This window comes from Bactrocera dorsalis, chromosome 5 (genome assembly GCF_023373825.1).
Source record: "Bactrocera dorsalis isolate Fly_Bdor chromosome 5, ASM2337382v1, whole genome shotgun sequence".
Classification (NCBI taxonomy): domain Eukaryota; kingdom Metazoa; phylum Arthropoda; class Insecta; order Diptera; family Tephritidae; genus Bactrocera; species Bactrocera dorsalis.
This window is the reverse complement of record NC_064307.1, coordinates 32,837,611-32,859,090: the sequence shown is the minus strand read 5'-3', so window position 1 is coordinate 32,859,090 and position 21,480 is coordinate 32,837,611. Positions and strand designations below refer to the sequence as shown.

The following is a 21,480-nucleotide window of genomic DNA, read 5'->3' as shown; positions in this document are numbered from 1 at the left end:
AATATTCCGCTTGACTAGTCTGGAATTGAGAGGCTGTTCGTTTCTTCCTAAGATTTCAGTCGACTCCTGAAGGTTGGAGTCTACGCAAACCTATAGTAGATCGAGTTTACTTTTGCGATATTCCTTAAATGAAGTGGTCGCACATTCCTACAGTTCAAATAGCGCTTCAGTTAAGACTACATCTTCAGATTTCAAGCTCATGTTTGAAAATTAATTGGATGAAAGCCGATAGCAGCTAAGATTTCTATATATATGTACATTTGTATATCAATTCTAATATTTATTGGGGAAATAAAATTTTTTTTAAACCTTCGCACTGTATTTGCAGTTCAAACTAATTTTTCTCTCTCATTTTCTACCTTTATTTATTTTTATCGTTCAGCTGAGGGTAATTACCACACCGCACACGCTAACAACAGTCAGCTACTACATCCACCGCATCTCCATCATAGTAGCGGTAACAGCGGTGGTGCTGGCAATAACAATTTAGTTAAAACGCCGACAGCGACGCCGGCGGCAGCAACTTTGCAAGGTTTCGATTTCGGCAGCGAGTCGTGCAGTTTGCGGCGATCGCGCAGCTTGGCCGTAATTCGTGAAGAGACATTTAGCGACTTGCAAATTACAACCGCCAACAATAGCCGACGATCGCAGTTGATACCGCGAGCGCGCATCGTGAATCGGGGCTTCATACGAGAACGCGAGCGGTAAGTAAATATTAAGTGTTATTTGAGCGGGAAAAAGGGAAGTCGGGACTGAAGTGCACTCAAATTGACAATACGATCTATATAAATATTTTCTTGTTATAATTACTTTCCTTATACCCAACTACATATTTCATGGAAAGGGGAGTTGAGAGATGTGAAGAAATTTCTTAAGTAGTCAGATTTATTTAATGATGCAAGTAGTGTTAGGTGTCGTCATCAAATCGTGTACGGCATGTTTCTTCTTACTGCAATAAAATTGCGAAAGGTCAAAAACTAGGCCGAGATGTATGTATACTCGTATCAGAGAGATTTTTTTCTTCTTTATAGCTGAGTTTGCAAAAGTGCGTCAGTCGTTCTTCCTTTTCTCTGTTTGGCGATAATTGTTGATTCCAAGGAAAGCCAGGTCCTTCCCCAACTGGTCTTTCCAACGGAATTGAGGCCGTCCTAGCCAGCAGAGTCGCCGTCTCTTAATTTGCTGAATTCTGCCAATGTCGTCGTATATCTCGTACACCGAATCGTCTTTCCTGATCCAGACGAAGCTTCTGACTTATTAGTTTTGCGAAGATACCAAATTAGATATAGCATATCTTACAAAGAAGCTGATGCATGCTTCTTATCAGTTCTTCGCCGCCGTATGTGAATAGCTCGGCCGATAGTCCGTCGGCCCCAATCGCTTTGGTTGTTGTGATGCATTGTTATCCCGATAAAGTGGATATGTTCGGTCGTCGCTTGGACGAAATTTGGCAACGTTTTGTTATTCACAATTAAATGATTAGTGTAGAAGGGTACTAAGCGAAGTTATGCAAGAGAATAGCCCAAAAACGACAGAGGTCACGTGGTAGAGAGAATATTCAAGAAAAAACATATCGCGTGGAAAGAAAAAAGTTTGCGGTGGTTTAAATAAGCAGCATCATTACTATCATTGCGGCAATTTGAGCTTTGTTAAGTGCTAGAAGTTTAATGGATCTTTTACGACCCACTCTGAGGCAGAAGACTTTTGCAACCCTACTTGTGCTGGCTTGATGACAGGAAAATAGGGTATGGGTCCCTTTCGGCATATCCGCTGTGACCAGGCAATCATACAAGTTTAATATGGAAGTAAGTTGATGCTACAGCTAGTGAGGTCATGTACACCGTGAAAAAGCTCACTATGCCTCTTTATCAGCGATTTCGCCCCATCCACATGTCTCGCAGAGGTATGTGCGCAGAGTAGATACCGCTAGAAGTAGGTTCTGTGGCGCAGTGATCTAAGTTATCAGGGATGCAGTCAAAGTGGGAGAGGATGATTGAATGGCACATTTTATGGCCCTTTATTAGGCCAGTCTCTAGGAGTTTGATAGTAGCCTCCGCAGCAAAGCGTCTGCCGGTTATATTCACGGATGCGTGTGGCTTTACCGAGCGCCGTTCATCAGACAAATTCACCATAGAACAGTATTGGCTTAACTACGGTTTCGTAAAGCCAAAACACAACTTTTGATGACAGACCCCACCGCTCAACAATATAAGACTACCGATGCCATGAGACTGTAATGAGGAAATCAACCAGCTGGGCAGCGGCCTGTTCCCAATTATGGGATCGGACGTTTCAGGTGCAGATCCTCAAATATTAATCGTTTGCGGTAGTCGTCAACAAAAGGGAGGATCTCTCATCCTAGTTATTTTTTCCTTTTCATTGGGGTTATTTTTACGTGGCTGGTTCCAAACCCAGCGCACAATCCTGGGAAGGGATGGTTCATCTTCTCACTTTACCTCGTCTCCAAACGGATATTTTTTGGCTATCCAGAGGATACTTGGTCTAAGACCGGAAGTCGTGAGCTGCTTGAGCCATATGCAAAAGAATCGTTTCTGACCACTCCCAAGTGAATGACGCTCAGAGAACTTTCCTTACTTGTGTGAACTTCTACACTTGGCTCCATCTTCCTCGTAAGCGATGTCTACGATAATAAAGAAGACGAATGCCATCAGACTCTAATGATTACTTTTTATGTTAAATGTTTGAAAAAATGCCAATCGGAGACTCTAAACCTCAAAGGTTGCTTAAACTAAATAAGTGTATATAAAAACGAAGTCACTTCGATCTCGATGAATTTCTAGCAACTGGTGATAGGTTTGGACCCCAACTTACTGTATTGTATTTTAAAACTTGAGGAAGCAGATTTGTGCCGAATGAAGAGTATTTTATTAATTTTTGTTGCTATTCTCATCTTATACCGAATTTTAAGTTCATTTTATATTATTTAGCTTCATTTGTTTACTAGTTTCTAACAACTTTTTATTTTCTTCGCCGATTATTGTAAGTAAATGGGCACTTAGCTAACAATATAACTATCTCTATTAGCGTTTGTTTGCACGGCTGTGTATTTCCGTGCAAATAATTTGCGACGTAAGTCCGTAAGTGGACCGCGCATAAGACGCCACTCAGTGACGCAGTTGGCGACAGCGAAGTGGATGCGGCGCATGGAGAGATATCTATCTCTACGAGTATTTATGTATGTGCTGTCGTTGATCACAAAAGCCGAAACCTCGCGTGCGGCGCTTAGCGCTTTACAAGCGTCTAACTTTTCAATTTCATAGCGGCTGACGCTACGTTCGTAAAGCGCTGGACTGCGCGAGAACCACAAGCATTTTTATGTAGATTTTTAATGAGCAAGTGACTACAGGTAGCCGATCAGCTGGTAGGCTTGACGGCAAACGACAACTGACCGCACAAAGCTTGCGAGCGGGCTCGATAGCGTTTAGTAATTTGTAGTCACGCGTGTGAGCCGTACGTTGCGCATCCCAGGGTTGCTGTGCTGTACAACGTTTACGTTTATTTCAAATAAAGTTGTAAGTAGTAACAACGCGTTGTTTTTTATTCGAATAATGGTGGTTTAGTGCAAAGCAAGTTTTATTAAAAGGCGCAGATTGCAGTGCGGCGGAAATCGTTCATTTGCGTGAAAAGTTTACAACAACTGCGCTGGTATGTGTACGGACAGCTGTGTGCGCTTGTGTCACGTGTGTTGTGGCGGTGTGTCGATGATTTTGCACCGCTTTGCGTCTAGCACTGCTCAATCCCCTGGATCCTGTGAGGTTTTACTGTATTATTTTGCAGGAGCCACGCTTGCTGTGCATAAAATTTGCCGTTACATTCATGTGAAAATGCGAAACTTTGGCATAAATTATGCGGTGTGTGGTTGGCTGCAGTAGATTTAGCGCCAATCTAGTGGAAAATTGCTAAGCTTGAGCCGCTTTCTGCCAACGTTGGCAAAGTTTGCATATGTAGTAGTGTGAAAATTTGCATACACCTACACACACACGCGCAGTGAATATAGCTAAAAAATCCACTCTGTTATTGATTTTTCATGCTCGCTTATGGCTGCTGCGCGCTGTGTGCACTTTTGGTTAGACTCGGGCTTGAAGCTGAGCACCGCGTTACCCACCCACTCTACACACCCGCAAACTTCTGTGTATTGTATAGTAATAACGCGCTCGTACTTATCCAAGCTAGCGCAATTCCGTGGCCCAAATATTTGGTTTGTTGTTCTATTTTTGTTTTTGTTTTTATTTTTGTATTGTTCATAAACCTGCAAAAGTCGGCAGTGCTCAACGAGCTTCCGAAGATGAGATTTATGTATAATGCAACATAATGAAAAGGCTAACAATTTGTTCTGTACGAGACGTTCAAGTTTCGTTGCGGATACTTAAAAGCAACTAAGTTTCGAACGAATTTGTTGCTGTTTTTGTCATAAAACTGTAGTGAAGTTTTTGATTCAATGCTTAAAGTTTTCTGCGTTTGAAAGTTAATTGAAGGGCAATTCGCTGGTGTTGAGTCAACGATCTGGTTCTGTGCGTGTGTGTGAATGTACAGGGGAGAGATGGGGTGGCAATTGAGCTTCATTCGGCATAAGCTTTAAACTAGCTTTGGTAAACAAAAGCAATAAACTGTCACTAGCCAACATAAAATGATGAACCATGTGTTAAACCTCTAAATATAAACAAATTAGAAATGTTGTCAGAGCGAGATTTAGTTGCGGTTTTAGTGACAGTTTATGTTACAGTTTTCAAAAATCCAAAAGAATATTTTTTTAATTATACAGAGAACAGGGAATATTAAGTTCCCAACAAAAGGAAACAGCAAAGATCTTATATAGTTCATATACCAGCGTGGTAAGAAGAGTCGATATTTGCCTGGCTGTATGTATAAATCGGACTAGTAACTCAGTTTATGAAGTTAGGTTAGGTTAGATGGGATCAGAGATCGCGCGTGGAATGCACAGTCGCTTAATGTCCACTCCCGCCAGTTAGGTGGGATGTCTAAAGACCTCCCAAACGCGGGACAGTCAAGAAGGAAGTGTTGAGTTGTTTCCACCTCATCTTCTTCCAAACAGCTTCTGCAGATGGCGTTTTCCAAATTATTGCATGGAGGCCAATAAAGCAATGGCCCCACAACTAGGGAAAAACTAGCCTTATTGAGGTCATAGAGATCACTAGATCTCTTGCGATCGGTCTTGGACCAAAAGGGTTTTTCGACAGCCTATGTCGATGGTGGCCCAGCGCTGGCTAAGCTTCCGCGAAGTTCAGCTATCTTGTAGTAAAGCACAAGAGAATGCGGGAGCACCGACCCGCTCCTATTCTACCGATAGCGGTTCTAGGGTAACTTTTCTCGCTAGCTCATAAGCTTGCAATTTCCTGCGATTTCGCTATGACCTGTTATGCATACCAGTCTTATCACAAAGCCACTCGATGCTATTGATAGCGAGGTTAGGCACTCCTCAACCAACTCTGAACGCTCTGTTAATGAGTTCAAGGGTACTATCGCCGCTCTGCTATCTAAGTTAATGGACACTTCTCTGAAGGAGGCTGCAACCGGAGTAGTAGATCTGCTGTTAGCTAATGGCTGCAAACCTCAGCTTGGAAGACACTGCAATAGTCAGGAAATTAGCTTATGAGGTAACAATGCAAAATTTTCCAAGCATCTTTTTTCCCCAAGAAGCTGCTGCGGCTTATATCACACTATTATTCAATGTAGCTGCCATACAAACTGTCAGTTAAAGTGCTTGTATGGAAATATTTTTTTCTTCAAATATATTATTTTGTAGTTTATATATTTAACCACTGTTTGTATGTATATTGTTTTTAAACTCAAATCGCTTATGACGATATAATCTCGGACCATTCGATAAACTGTTAATCGATAATTTATTATTGGTGTAATTTAAGTATCTAAATGAAGTTTTTCTCTCACTAATCTGAACTACCCATATTATGGTTATTTATTTAGGTCGAGTTTCAAGGGAGTCGTTAATTTGGATGAAATATCAGTTGCCGCCTTTTGACAATTTTTTTTCTCAAACGAAGATTACTTAACCTTAACGAAAACTGGTCACTGTCCCATTGGCACTCAAGCGGTAAGGATAAAGATTTGGGAGGACGCAATTTTTCAAAGTTGTAGGGAAGAAAAAGAGATATCCAGATATTATGTTTTCCACTTTTATAAGACTAAGGTTGAAGTAACTCGGTAGCCTAAAATCCCAGCGAATTGGATGGTATAGATATGAGCCGGCTCAATAAATTTGTGACTGATACATCCCTAGAAGATGTAAGCATCACAATGGACAGTCGTCTCTAACAGCCCAAGTGGGATGTTTTATGGCTTCGCGAGAAATCAGTCTATTCACTTAACCTAACCTAATTTAAGAACATACTGATTATGATCCGGATCAAACACCCTCTTACTCATGACTAAAAAATGGCAAAGTCATGTTGTGAAAGTCAGTTATGTTAAGTAAAATACGCCACTAGCAAAACTATGTGCTAATTGAAGAGAGCACACAAATTTTAGTACAATTATAGTATTGAGACCTTCAACTGGTTACTCGTCTATGGTATATGCATACCACTGTCAGCAATTGTGGCTGGTGTCTAGGTGTTGTCGGTGAAACCAGCTTGTTTACACATATCTTTTTGCTCTAGTTTGATTTAGTTTATGAACTCAATCGTCGCCTCGAGCGCTAGAAAGTTTTGTTATTTTAAAGTGAAGTCTAAAGTAATGGAGAACTGAGTGACTTTTGCAAACACAGATATGCAAATGAATGCCAATTTTATAGAACTTATACAAGTTTTAAATAATCTTTGTACTAAAATCGACATGATTCCTTAAATACTTGAAAATCAAAGAACGGTTTGAAACATATGTATGTGTATCTAATTTTTCGTTTTAAAGAAACATTTTTTAGAAAATTTCAGAAAGCGTTTCATTAGTTAAAGCTTCAGTTTTGATACACAAAATTTTGATCTATTTGACAATCATTTATAACTTTTTTCACGGACAATGTTAACAGGAAGTCAGCATCGGACCTGCTTCGTGAAGCAACAACTAAAGCTAGGGACTATTGGATACTTATTAGATAACATATCTTTACTGACATATTTATTCAAGAGATCCGAAGTGATTACCTAAGAGTAACAAATTAATATCGCTTTTAGGGCGCTGATGTGAAAAATTCCCAAGTCAGCCGAATCTACAATAGGAACGGACTAGCACTCATATCCAGCTAAAAACTGCTTCCTAGTCAGCATGCTTCGAAACTTTTATGGTTCTAGAAACACAAGAACTAAAAACATTTAAAAGATAGAAGAAGCATCATCTGTCATTTCTATCTGGAGATTTAAAATAAACAGAATCTCAGTAAATAAAATTAGTATAAGGAGTAAATAAGCAAAGCTTTCGATTAGATCTGTATATCATTCTATTGAAACATTGGGATCCGAAGGAAGTATAATTACTCCAATGAATCATCAAACGCCGCACCTTCCTCTTTAACGAAAGAAGATTATTGCGATTTCAAAAGCAATATCTGATTTTGCCATTCAACAGGTCCTAGTTTCAAAACCAAAACTTAGAGACGTTATCGAAAAGACTAGACTAAGCTTATAGTTCAGGCAAGCGGGGCATATGAAGGAGTCTGAGCAAGGATACTTTGAAATTCTCACCTCCTTCAACTGCATTCCTAAAGGCTTAGATCACTGCGTGGTAGAGGCTACCCTTGGTGGGTTTTTGTTCATATACCCACGAAGGATATGGAGATGGGGAGGAGTTGCTGAAGAAGAGGACTAATGAGCCCTTTCACGGATGAAGCGAAGCGAACAATACACATTTTCATGAATTTTGAGATTAACTCCATGCTTGCAAAGACTTTTATATGTTTATTGAAAATGGTTAAGTGTGAAGTGGGTTGCGATCCAATCCAATAAGATCAGCTGTAGTACTCAAACGAAATCACTTAGTGAACGACCCAACATATAAATAATCAGCTTGACGAGCTGAGTCCATTTCGCCTTATCAGTCTGTCTGCCTGTCTGCTTAGTCTCTCAGTTTTTAGATATCGATCTAACGTGCTTTTCCCCCTCATGAAGCTACTCATTTGTCGGAACCGCCGATATCGGATCACTGCAGCATATACATAGCTACCATACAAACTGAACGATCAGAAACAAGTGACTGTATGGATAACTTTTTCATATGACAAGATATCACCTTTGCGTTTGAGATCGGCATTAAAGCTTCGGTACACCCCAAATTAACGTAGTCAGTTCAAAATAATCCAAACTAAACTAATTGAGTAAAGAGTCTAGAGCAAAGCACCAGGGAAAAAATGGAGCATATCTTGTGCACTTGTCCCACACTGGCAGAACTACGCTGCAAGCATCTAGGGTCCCACGACATGACACACTGTATGAGACATGGATAGTGAGGACACAGAGCTTGTTGAAATTCGCGTCTAGCGTAGGTATCCTAAAGGATGACCACTCCTCATGGACTTAGTAACTGAACTCCATCTGGTATCGCAAAGGTTCGAAACAGGTCCATGTGTGGCTTATTGGCCTACCACATTAACCTAACCGATATTATTGTCTGAAACAGTCATACATAGGCATTACCTTTGGTTCGACAATAATTACCTCTCATGAAAAATAAATAAAAATGTCATAAAATTTAAATCTGCCACAGGCAATAATAGTTTATGATTACCATACATTCACGTATTTATGAATTTGCATTGTTCCAACTGCTGTTTAAACACATATATTAAAATATATACATGCATAAGTATATAGTATATACAACAAATAAATGTTGGCACTTGAATGTCATTGCAACCGCAGCAATGCTCAGTACCATATTTTTCATACAACAACAAAGTGAAATTACACCGGATGCAGTATTTTATCGAGCAATCCTTTTTATTTTGCGTATTACGGTTGACATCAGGCGTCCGAATTATGTTTGCTTGAGGCATTTTCTAGGTCATTTCATTGGCATCGAACAAGGCATGTGGTCAGAACGGTGGCGTCTGTGCAGAAAAATGAGCTTACACAAAGCATACACGCACAAGTATTTATGTGTAAAAAAAAATGTGCGCAGTGTTGTGGCGCATATACATACATATATTTCTATATACATACATGTGGAAATGTATCAATGTAGGCCCCAGGCACTTCTGTTCAAAATTTATGTATTTTATGGGCAATTCTTTAACTCACCGCAGGAAACCGAATATCGGAAAGCATGTATATAGTTCATAGTTCATACTATAAAACTGACAAGTGCACGGGGCTTTCAGTTTTGTTTTGGTAGTGGATGCAACTAAATTTTCTCAAGCTCGGATTGTGTATGGTAAAATTTTTACTAATTTCACGGTTTTCGCTTTTAAGTGTTTAGTGGTTTTCAACAAGAGAAAGTAGACAATAATGAAAAAAAAAATATTTTTATTGCAAAGGCTTTTTGGAAGCCCAGGAAGACAAGGAATATTAAAGTGAAATAGCATTCACCAAAATCAAAAATTAGGATGAGTTATGAACCAAATGCTGAACGGTGTTATGAAAGTAATATACAGTGGTTGTCCAATACTACGAACTTTCAATCTAAAGAATTTTCGGTTTAAAGAACTATCAAAATTATCTTATTGAAGTTGATGTATTATTAAAGCAAAGTAGGATATATAAATAATACCAAAAATGATTTTGATATACAAGTATATACGTAATTCTGATGTAATTGTCATCAAGATCTTGACACTCCTCAGATCGGAATGATTTTCCAGATTCAGATCGGTGCATTATCGTGGGGCAAAACCCAAGAGTTTCCTTAGGAAGAATACAAACGAGCGCAGGGGTCAGGTCTACGACCTGTCGGGGTCGTAAAAGGGAGGATATCATCTCTCTTCGCGCCGGTGACACTCTGTTATCGTCGTGAAGAGAATGTGCGGGGTTTCAGTTGGGTGCGTTCTTTCCCAGTTCGGAAGTGCAGGTAACTCAAGCATAAGAGGCACCTGACCCTTCATTAGATGATGGGAAGTTGGGGTACGCCTTTGGCCTTCTTAAGTCTAACCGGTCACCAGGTTTTGATAGTTTGAACAGAGAGAGATATGCAAAAGCTTGTGGAAGCTCATTCCGGAATACCTGTAGGCCATTTATAATAAGTGCGTCTCGGAGGGTTACTTTCTACGCGAGTCGGAAATGAATTATGGTGGAACGGCTTCAGAAGCTGTGATAGAGTGGTGCAACGACTAGAGGAGCTTGGCTGTCCGGAAATTACTCTTTGGCGGAGTTACTTTTCGGACAGAAAGGCCTTTCTAATCGGCATAAATACAATGTGGAGATCGGAGTGGTTCGTGTCTACCTACAGGGCTTCATCTGTGGTTCATATATCTGGAATCACATGATGGACTCTCTACTTGGGCAGCTTGAGCTACTCTGTAAGTTTTGTGAGTCTTCTTCTTTTGGTTGAAGGTCGCTCGCGGTCTGAGATAGAGCGGGAGGGAGGGCAATTTTTAGAAATTGTAAACATTTGGAGCTTAGGTGTGGGGTTGAACATATCAATGGAAAAAGAACTGACAATGTTGCTTAAGGGCTAACTTTTTCACTCCACACTTGGTGAATGTGAAGGAGCGACTACAAGCAACCGTAGGCAAAGTACGACGTATTTTGGGGTCTCGGATGTCGAGTTGTTCGCACCATATATAGTGGCTTGTTTGTGGCCTGTGCCACTTATGGAGCCGCTGTGTGGTGGGAAGTAGCCACGATAGTCTTAGGGTGCCAAAAACTCTTCTCACCGTTGTATGATGGTTGCCTGTTTGCCCGTACGTCTCACCGTCTCAACGGATGCTTTGCAGGTTTTGTTAGATGCATCCCCCCTTGACCTGATTGTCTTACAGTGTGCTGTTGCATTCAGATTAAGAAGGGGATTGAGTGTGCTATTGCTGTGGAATGACTGGATAATGCTTTTTCTTGTTTTTTTTTGCTGTAATTACTAGAAAAACTGCAGCATCAATCATTTTAGCTTTAGTTACGCCTCTAAACGTTGTATTATAAATTGTTCTATTGAAAGCCTTAATAGAGTGCAATTATGTATTTTATAGCAACACAATAATGAGAAATAATAAGAAAACCTATAAATCGCAAGTTCTTAAAAACGACTGAAACGTAACATAGTTTCACCTTCGTTGCGTGCATTCATACCCCAAACGGGCACGAACGAACAATGCGCAGCGCCAATGCCCACTCCCCCACTGCTGTCTTAATGTGCGATTTAGTCAAGCGTTGAATGATTTCAAAAAAATATTATAGTTAAAAACACGGAGATGTACGAGTAAAAGCGGTCCACACGCAAATCTCAAAAGCGTCGTTTCACAAGCAGTGTTTACGGCAGCGTTTAATTGTCTGTTACTTTACGATATTTTTGCCAACACACTTACTTGTCTATTGTCTAAGCGCCCCTATTCATTTTCATTGCAGTTTGCGCTAAACTAGAAGCACTAACACACATACACACACACACTAACACACTTGCCATAATGACTTGCACAATGCGCTCAAAGAAATGCGAAATAATAACAATCACAAGAGCAATTACTGTCATCACTAATTGTGACGTTTTCCCCACAGATTAATCTGCGGCGGCGGCGCCAGCAAGCATCATCATCACCACCATCATCACGGTAGCGGCGGCAGCGGCAGCAGCAATACGAACGTATGTGAGGAGCTCGACTATGAGGCACTAAGCGCCGTCGAACAGAAGGTGCAGCGCAACAATAGCATCAACGCCGGCAGCAGAGACGCGGGGGAGTTGCAACAGCAGCAGCGCGCTCATACACACCTACACCGTCATCATCACCATCATCACGCGAGCGGCAGTGGCAGTGGTAGTGGCAGCGGCGGCGGCGGTGGCGGCAACAACAATCACGACAACCTTCAATACCAAAGCACACAGCAGCAGCAACAACAACAGCCGGGCGCACACCCACAAAGCCCAACAACAGCTGTACAGCAGGCGGCGCAACCGCAGTCACGTGAGGCGGACGACTATTATGATAATCTGAAGCGCTTGGATGCGCTGACATTGGGACTTGTTGAACAATTACACCCTTGGCATAATGAGAAAAGCGATTTGGAGAGTTTGAACTCCGATTATTTTAAAAACTCGCTACATCAGAGTCACGAACTACAGCAGCAGCAGCTGGACTTTGAAGCGCTCGAAGAGGCGGTCAGCTTTTTGGCGAGCGAGAAACCACGCATATACCAGTCGCGACGGCAGCAGCGCGTATTGAGTGCCGCACAGCAGAAGCTACAAAACGCAACCGATTCCTATCAGGAGAATAGTCAGAGTAGCGCATTTCCTGAGACAACAACCAGCAACTCGGACGATCAGACGGATAGTCCGTCACTGTCCGAGCAGGAGTACGATTTGAAGAAGATTGAAAAGATTTATAAGAAAACCGCAGCACTCGAAGCGGATGAGGACAGTTATGAGCTCATAAGTCTCACGACAACGACACGCACACGCTTGGAGACCACTGAAGACGAAGAGGACGAACACGAGGATAGCAGTTTTAATTGCAACGAACAGTCAGCTGACGCAACTGATTGCCTAGCGGTCGTAGCGGAAAGCGTTGCAAAATCAAACGAGCACGAACCCATTAATGGCGTGTTAAAACGTACGCGCGCCTTAAGCGAAAATCTCGAGAAACTCATTGCATACGACTCGGTTTATCTGTCGTCCGAGGAGAGTTCTGAAAGTACATTGATTGACGAAAATCACCGCGGGACATACGAGCGCACAACACAAGTAACGGCACAACTCGCAGAGGACACTGGCGAAACGGCGACATTGCTGCACTTCTCCATCGAAGATATAATCTACGAACCGCACAACAAGCAACCGTTTAGTGCCAGTGAGCGCAGGGAATTTGATACGGAGCAGCCCGCAGTTGGTGTTGGCTGCACGGCGACCATATTGACAGAGACGGATACGGCGGAAATTGCCACGCAAACGGCGAAGGAAAAGCAATTAGTTAGTATAGTGAAAACAGTAAATACGAAAATTGAAAAGATACCGCTAACGGCGCACATATTAGACGAGGAGCAGCAGTGTGCAACGCGCGACTCAACGACATTGTATACACAGATATTGAAAGTGGGTCATACGTCCGTACCGTGCGGTGTTACAAATCCTAGTGAAGCTACGTCAACGTCAATAACGACAACTACAACGACTGCTAAAGCTTTAGTGACAGCCGCAACCGGCGCACCGGCAACGACTACAGGTATAGTTAAACCTGCCACAGGCGGCGCTTGCTTAGCCACACAACCCACGGTGGGCATTACATCCAGTGCAGCAAGTAAACCGAAAATCCTGTCAGTGGTCGAGAAGCGTAAGTGGAAGCGCTACAACGACGCTACTACAACCGTCAACTTAGGTGTCAACAACAACGAAGCGGTAGTCCAGCCACGTGGCTGTGGTTTAGAGTCAAACGCCAGCTCAGCTTTACCACCAATTGATTACCCACTTACGTCACTGAAGAAGCATCAGTCAACAAGCGTTGTCGACACACTTACGTCCACACCGTCGTACGCCACACAGCCGAGTGATAATCAATATCATAGTCTGCCGGATGTGAGTATAGGGCAGAGTCTAAAAGTGTCCGAGTCTATCGATGCGAAGCTGAGATCTTCCTACAACGTACGCAAAGGTGAACTGCACGAGTGTTGCAGACGTGCGGAGATTGGGCAAACAAGCAGCAACAGCACAAGCGCCAACAACTCCAGCACCGGTAAGGCGACACACCTACTAGAAAACGCGACTAACAAGTGCAAATTAAAGCAACAACGTGAGGAAGTTGTAACTACTGAAGAAATTTACGACTCAATCAAGAGATTCGGTCGTGCACATCAGAAGGCAAGACAGAAGGAATATCAAGAATTTCACGAAGTGCATGTGGAGAAAGAGAAGAAACGCGAGGTGAAGGAGAAGCGTCTCAAAGTGCATGATAACGAAGCGACTAAAGCGGAAGTTGTGATAGATATACATACCACGACGACATATCCCGACAGTTTAGCGGAAGAAATTGACAGCGAACAAGCAGTGGGCGAAGACGCGGCGGGAGCACAAGCGCTTGAAGTGCCACAAAGCGTAGGGGTTGAGGAAAATACCAGCGTTGATACTAATGTAGCAGATGATACTGATAGCAATATAACAGTCAACAGTTCACTGGATACCAGTGCGAGTGAGTATCAGGAGCAACCAAAGGACGCGCCCGATGTTGAGGTTGAAAACTTCAGCAAACTAATTGAGAGGCGCGCAAAAGAAATCAAAGAGAAAGCTTGCAAACACACTTTATGTGAGGGGGACGTCAAACGCACGAAGTACAGCACGCCAGTACAACGCATAGAGACGCAACATAGAGAATTATACACGCAACAAGCTGATGATTATCACGTAAGCGCGGTGACAAGTCAATTCCGCATAATTGTGACGGATGCGCAAGACAATATAATCGAGGAAGACGCAATAGAAAACGACGACAGCTTAAATAGCGCAGATCAGGCTGAATTCTCGCCCTCAAATAAGCCAGCATACCAAAAGCTTAACCTGGCAACGGATGTAACGACAAAAAGACAGGAGAAAAAGGAAAAATCTACAAAAGATAAAACGACAATCGTGAGCACGCACACGCGTGTAGCATCGCTGAAGCGTGTGCCTTCGAAGCCGAAACGTCAGCAACACCACATAGCACAGCACCATCATTGCTGTCAACAGCAACATAATAAAGTCAAAAGCAATAATAGCAACAATATTCAAGCGAGCGCTTGGCGTAGTCAAAACGCTAGCGACACAACAAACGCGCCGAGCAACGGCAACGTCAACAGTAGTGATAGCGGCAACGGCAGTGGCAGCATTCACCGCCGCCACGACAGCAACAATTACTGCGAATTATCAATAAAATCTAAGGAGCATCGTGTGCTGAGCACACAGATCTACAAAGCACGTCCCATCAAGGTGCTCACAGCGAACGATTCCTTCCGTCGACGCAGTACTGAGGGCGCTGTAACGGCCGCAGGCAGTAAGATGTCACGACCACAAATTTTGCACGTTGTCGACAATAAACGGCGCGCTGACATACTTGGCAACGTCAAAAATGTACGAAACAATAATAACAGCAACAATAATTTCACTAAGGCCAAACGAACGGAGGAAGACGGCAAAGTAGAGAGTGAATATCTTAAAAAGGTCGACGCAGTGCGCAATTACTGGGCGAAATTGGCAAAAGAAGGCGATGAGCAGGCGACGGAATGCATGATCTTAGACAAACAAGTAGGTGGCGTACGCGAAGACGAAGCTAAGGAACGGACTAGTGAGCTTGCAGACTACCAGACGCCGAAATATGCAAACAAACAAGAAAATGTTAATGAGCAAACGAAAATGAAGTTGGAAGCGGCGGCACAGCAGTCACAGCAGCCACAAAAACCGCAACCCGAACCACGACATTTCATTTTGGGTCCACAAGCACACGCACCAATACAAACACAGAGTCAAGGCACTTACTCTCATCATCAACTAGCTAAGCCGCTTAAGCCTAGCGCCAATCAAGATGAATTCTGCAGTTTTATGCCTTCTATCGAGATCGTGGAACTGGAGGGTGACAAGAAGGCCACCATAGTTAGTACAGTGCCGCCTGATTCGGAAGATGCGGCCGCTTTGGCTAACGATGCCAACGGTGAACCACAGTTCGATCACATACGCTATAAAGTACTGAAATCGCAACAACTATTGCGCAGCAATATGGTGCCACGTAGCAAGAAGGAGGCACAATTCGATGGGCTGATACAGTATTTGCAGGAGTACAGTTTCCAAGAGCTTTTGGCGAACAATAATGTCGTGATTGTGGAACCAGTACGCACGAAAATCGAACGCCCACTCGCCATAGCGGCGGCGGCAGCGAACATGGCGAATACAAAGAAACCAGCGCGAAAGTCCAATGAATGCAGTGGCAATGCGGCGGCCACAAATCAAGCACTGGACAATGGCGATGACAGTAAATTGGAGCAGAAACCGAAAGAGCCCTTACCTAATGGTGGACTAAGCAATGTACGTATAACGAAGCCCAAAGAGAAAGTAAGTAAAGATATTGGCGAGGCTGGTGAACGAGCTGGTGCCGGTGGTGGTGGTATTAAGCGTCACTTCTTCTATCAGCCGGTGCGTGTCAATCGTGAACTATACGAGGAGGAGTTACCAAATCCGGACGTTGTACGTAATGTGCGCCGCTTCTTTGAGGAGAATGTGTTGCCCACACCGCGTGGTGGCATGCAGTTGCTGCATAGGCCGCCACCCGAAGAGGATACCTTTGTGGAACGTAGCGCGGCTACCCAACTGCCGAGTCCGCGTGCGAGGCGTACGCGCAAATATCGTTATCTGACTATAGACACATCCTACGGACACATGCCGCCGCAGCATCAAAGCCATCAGTCGCAACAACAGCAGCCGCTGTCGAAGCAGCAACCGCAAACTCAGCTTGCCAACAAGAACGGCAGTCCGACCGCACGCAAATGGGACACGGCTAGCTTATCGAGCGGTATCTCCAGCGGTGATTTGTCGTCACCGTGTGAATGCAACGAAATGGATGCCACGTGCGTCGAGAAGCCAGAGGCCGTCAATGAGGAGGTGCTAAAGGGCGTACACGTGCAAGCGGTGGTGCAACGACACAATAACAGGAATATGCGACATACCGCAACGGAGCCTAGTGATGCCAACGTTAGTAGTGGCGTGCATGATTGTAATGGACTTTTGCAGTTACGGCCACGTCCACGACCACGCAGTTGCACCGTACGTGGCAATGAGGACGTCACTTACCGTATCAGCGATATTTATGAGCAACACGCAAGTCAGCAACAACAACGAAATTTCACAAGAGATGATAAAAACAGCCGACTTACCACGGAGACGGCCACTGACGATGAGGATGCCGATGACGAAGACCTTGACGATGAGGTCTACGAATCGCATTATGTAAGCAATGTAAGTATTGTGTTTCGTAAGTGGCAATGCGGTGGCTGCCACAATTTAATGTTGAAGACATATGTACATTCCTACATACCTTTGCCATAATTCCTTCTTAGTCAGCAGAAAGCGAGTGTTTTTCGCAAGGCGCTCGTAAAAGCAAGCAGCGGCCGCATAAGACACTGCCATTGGATTTATGACGCGTTTATTTAACTCAATTAAGCTTATTTTATGCGGTGTAGCTGCAACATTACGTGCCGCATATCTTTTTGTCTTTTCCCTCTTAATAAGACTTTTGCGCCTCATCAGCAAGAAAGCAAAAATTAATAGGCTTCGCAAACGTTGGTGACGAAGTGTCCAAAAGAGAATGCGAAAAATTCGCGGATTTAATATTTAATCCCGTAGAGAGGCAATTTTAAGCATTTTCTTTATAAAGTATAATCCTTATTTTATTCACAGACAATTCATTTATAGTAGTATTGTTGTTATTTTTCTTTTGCAGTGCTTCTGTTTTAAGAATTCTCATGGTTTTCTACTGTTACCTTCGTGGTGATCTTGAACTTCGTCTTTACTCAATTTATTATTTGCAATATTTTATTTAGAAGACAGACCTCTCAACTGCTTGCTGTTGCTGTTGTAGTGGCAGAAAAACTTCCCCTAATATTTTTGAGCAAGGCTGCCGAGTCGACTGTCCTCAGTCGGTTAAAAATCCTATCCCGTTTCGGTTACTTAGTTTCCGCTGCCCGGAACATAAACACTACCTCGAAAAGCTGTCGGGTTTCGTGAAACCTATTCCATATCGTCCGTCGATAAACGGCATATTCCAATTTAAGTGCACTGACCCTGAAAATACCTATCCCATAAATAAGGTTAAGACATTTGTCTGACAACCAGTGGAATACTTAGCAAATCAGATTTGCCGTGTTGTGTTTTCGGGTACATAAAAAACATCTTGTACCATTTGTATCCACTTGAGCAAGTCTATGTGGCCTTGGGTTTAATCGAAAACATCTCATCTTCTTGCATCTAGCTTCTGTAGTTGGCCAGCGGTTGGATTCTCAACCTTACAGCATGGACGCCGATAGGACAATAGGTAGTTAGAACCCCCGCAACTAGAGATGTACTAGCGTTACTGAGGGAAAAAGGCTCTAGCGATCAATCTTGAGACAAAAAGATCCTGCGACAGCGTATAAAGCGATTGTGGCCCGGCGTTGGCCAAGTCCTCGCGAAGTTTTGAACTTAAGTCGTTAGAGAGCTCTTGATAGTATACCCAAATTTTTCCTAAGCTGTGTGCCTTCTCCTTCAAAGGCCTCTACCCATCTACAACTTCAACAAGTTTACTCAACTCGGACGAAAGTTTTTTCACAAAAAACGCTCAAATTATGAGTTGAAATCATTTCAAAAGAAATTCCTTTTGCTTTTCGGTTTCCTCGACTCAATAGTTCCAAGAGTCAAAGTGTGAAAGCTTCAGTAAGATTCATTATTCTATGCTTGGCAATCAAAGCTACGGAAGTTTAGGAATTAATTATGTGGATATCGTCTGTCCTCGGTCGACCGAAATCACATGTTTGGGTGTTTTCCGTTAGTGGTATGCACAAGATCTCTATTTTCTTTCTTTTAACACAAATATGATTAGTTGCGGTATTAAAGACCGCAATTTAGTGTTGCATTGAATAACTTAAACATTCGTACAACATTTATCTCGAAGGGAACACAACTTTACCAATTCCAACTTTGCAACCAAAGTACAATTTAAGTACTGTCCTTTCACCTGCACCAAACAAATTCACAAATGAGTTTCACACACATTACATTTTGCATTTTCAGGATGTGCTCGAGAAGATAAGGGAATGCGGCTCCACAATCACCTATTATGGCGGACGTGTATTACAAAGTACTTCACCGGATCCAATGCAAACTGGCAATAACAACAACAGCTACAATAACAATACACAAGCAAATACAGCGAACACCAATACAATGACACTGACGAGGCGACGTGTGCGACAAATTGAGAGTAGTAACGCTTGCGAGCCACCAAAGGACCTTGCCGACCAGCAGGCGACAACACAAAAGTTTCCACAGCAAAGTAATGAAAGCCATGACAAGAACAATGGCGTTACAAAGGAGGCGCTACCGGCAGCTGATGACGGTAACAGAGACAATTCATTGGCGCACTTTGGTGAGTGGCAAGCATTGAACCATATTTAGCATGTGTGCACTTCCTGGTACTGAAATTGTTTTGACATTTCTCATTTTCAGGTATCAAATTCAAACTTGTCAAATCGAACAGCTGCAGCAGTCGCCTAGAATTGGCCGGCACAGGCGTTGAAATCGTCGAAACGGGTGCGGACGAGACAGAGGTCGTCAAAAAGATGGTGCATAGGTTTGAAAGTGGAAAGACAAGACGAGATGCAGGGCGTGGCGAAGAGCCACTGACGATTAACAACCAGACGCCAGCCAAAAGATTGTTAGATTGTGCTCAAACAACCACTGGCGTTGTGGGTGATGTGAAGCAAGTAACAGTAAATAATCACATAAATGTGCCTATGACTACTTATACTTTGGAAGCGCCGACGCCGAATGTTAGACGTGACGACATCAAATACACACACGAGGATAAGGAAAAAACTTATCAAAGCTCCGCAATGGACATACGTTTGAGTCACGTTGACCAGCGTAAGCCCCAGGCGCCTACTGCGGGCGATGGCCTTGATGGTGGCGATGGCACACTGAGAGTATGGCGTAATAAGAATGTCGATTTGGCTTACACAATGGCACAAAAACAGCAGCAACAACAAACGCTAACAGCTGGGGAGACCGCCACAAACGCCAATCGAAAAGCCACGCAAAGTGAGCCATCACAGTTTGCTAAACAAACTGTCTCATCAACGAACCCGGCAGCGTCGAAACGGTTCTTAGAATCCAATACGCCATTGAAAAGTCATAACGATGACACGTTTAACGGTATACGGGAGGAATACGGCGAATTCCAAGAGAAAATTAATTTAAGAAGTGTCGAATCCAAGCAACAGCAAGCGTGGAATGGAAATGACAGTCCGTCAAATGAAACACTGCACACCTTGAGCACTCAAGTGGAACCCCTAAGAGCTTTGCAGGCAACAACAACGCCCATACTTGCCCCACGTTCCAACCAACGACCGGCACAGATTGTGGTACCTGTGGAAATACACCGCGTAGACCAACAAACACCGGAGCCGCACGGACGTGCAAGTGTGGCCAGCAGCCGCGGCAGCAGTGTAACAACTGTTATAACAACAAACACAACGGCGCTATTAGACAAAAGTGTGGTACGCCATTATGTAGCTAATGACAAGAGTCTCTTTGAGAAGCGTAAATACGATGATATCGAATTTGAGGAATTCGAAGTTTACGATCCGACAAAGGATTTCGAAAAGTTAATTGAAAATGAAAAACGCCGCGAGGAGGCGAAACGCGAGGGACAATCACAGCCACCGCAACAACAAGAGCAGCAGGCGGAGCAACAGCCTGTCTATAGCGATTTGTCTACGACGATATCATTAAATGGCGCCAACGATGCGGCCATGCGCTACGACGAAGACGAGGATGAAGAAGACGATGGTCGTAAATCGAAACTTGGCAGCGAATGCTACGACTACGACAGCCTCGAGGATAAGTTGTGAGGTTGTGCGTGCGTCTCTCCTATTCATCCTATAATAAGTATATTTATGTTATCCCTTTAGTGGTTAAGTGCTTTAAATTAATTTACATTTGCCGTAATGCGCAGCGCTATCTGAGCGTAATTGACTTCTCCGTCTAATAGCATGGATTGTATCGGTAATGTAAAACGACAACGATAACGGTGTTGGGAATTTATCTGTAAATTACGAGTATTTCATATAAATATTGTGCTATCTGAACGTGTTGCTTGTTGCACTTCGATTCATACATCTATACATATATATTTCTTTATTTATTAAAAGCAAATACCAAAAACAAGAAATTAGTGACTTGCACAGCAGTAAATGTCCCTTGGCGATTGCCATGACAAATGCCAAAAGTAGTCATTCCAAAGTTTTATGCACACTTCGCAATTAAGATAAAATTATGTACTACATTGTGTAATTAAAGCTACAAATATATTAATAAAATTAAAGCAAATATATACAGCTACTTTATCGGACAGATTTTTATACAAAATTTTAATTGATTCAATTCAGAAGGTGTGCAGAGCGAGGCGATGTCTTTGAAAAATTGGTATGTTGTCTTTATAATACAGTGTATCGAGGGTATTTTTAAAATTGTTTGGAATACTATTTTACTCTCTGCATAAGGTGACTTCAAGGGAAGCTAGGTGCCAATTGATTCTATATAAGTAAAGCAGGTGCCATGCCTGGCTAGTGCTTAAGTGACTTTTACGCCGTGATGTGATGTGATTTAGAAATCACAAAGTGAATTCAGGAGAAGCTGGCTGCCACC

General features: G+C 42.9%; 2 protein-coding genes across 3 annotated transcripts in view; one reads left to right on the top strand and one right to left on the bottom strand.

Moving 5' to 3' along the window:
* Positions 1–21,480, bottom strand: part of LOC105227159 (calcium uniporter protein, mitochondrial) — a 172,465-nt gene that overhangs the window by 81,549 nt on the left and 69,436 nt on the right. The window lies entirely within an intron of this gene.
* On the top strand, positions 238–21,179 carry LOC115066228 (protein javelin). Its single transcript, XM_049458146.1, has 4 exons — positions 238–704; positions 11,631–17,037; positions 18,847–19,201; positions 19,282–21,179. Exons 1-4 carry the CDS (start codon positions 253–255, stop codon positions 20,682–20,684), a joined length of 7,617 nt encoding a protein of 2,538 aa, XP_049314103.1. The 5' UTR covers positions 238–252; the 3' UTR covers positions 20,685–21,179.

What these genes read in the sequence shown, in the direction of transcription:
- LOC115066228 (XM_049458146.1), top strand. Translation starts at nt 253, where the DNA reads ATGTACATTTGTATATCAATTCTAATATTTATTGGGGAAATAAAATTT. An exon ending in TTCATACGAGAACGCGAGCG is followed by an intron (nt 705 to 11,630) that starts GTAAGTAAATAT and finishes TTTTCCCCACAG; the next exon opens with ATTAATCTGCGGCGGCGGCG. An exon ending in CAATTCATTGGCGCACTTTG is followed by an intron (nt 19,202 to 19,281) that starts GTGAGTGGCAAG and finishes TCTCATTTTCAG; the next exon opens with GTATCAAATTCAAACTTGTC.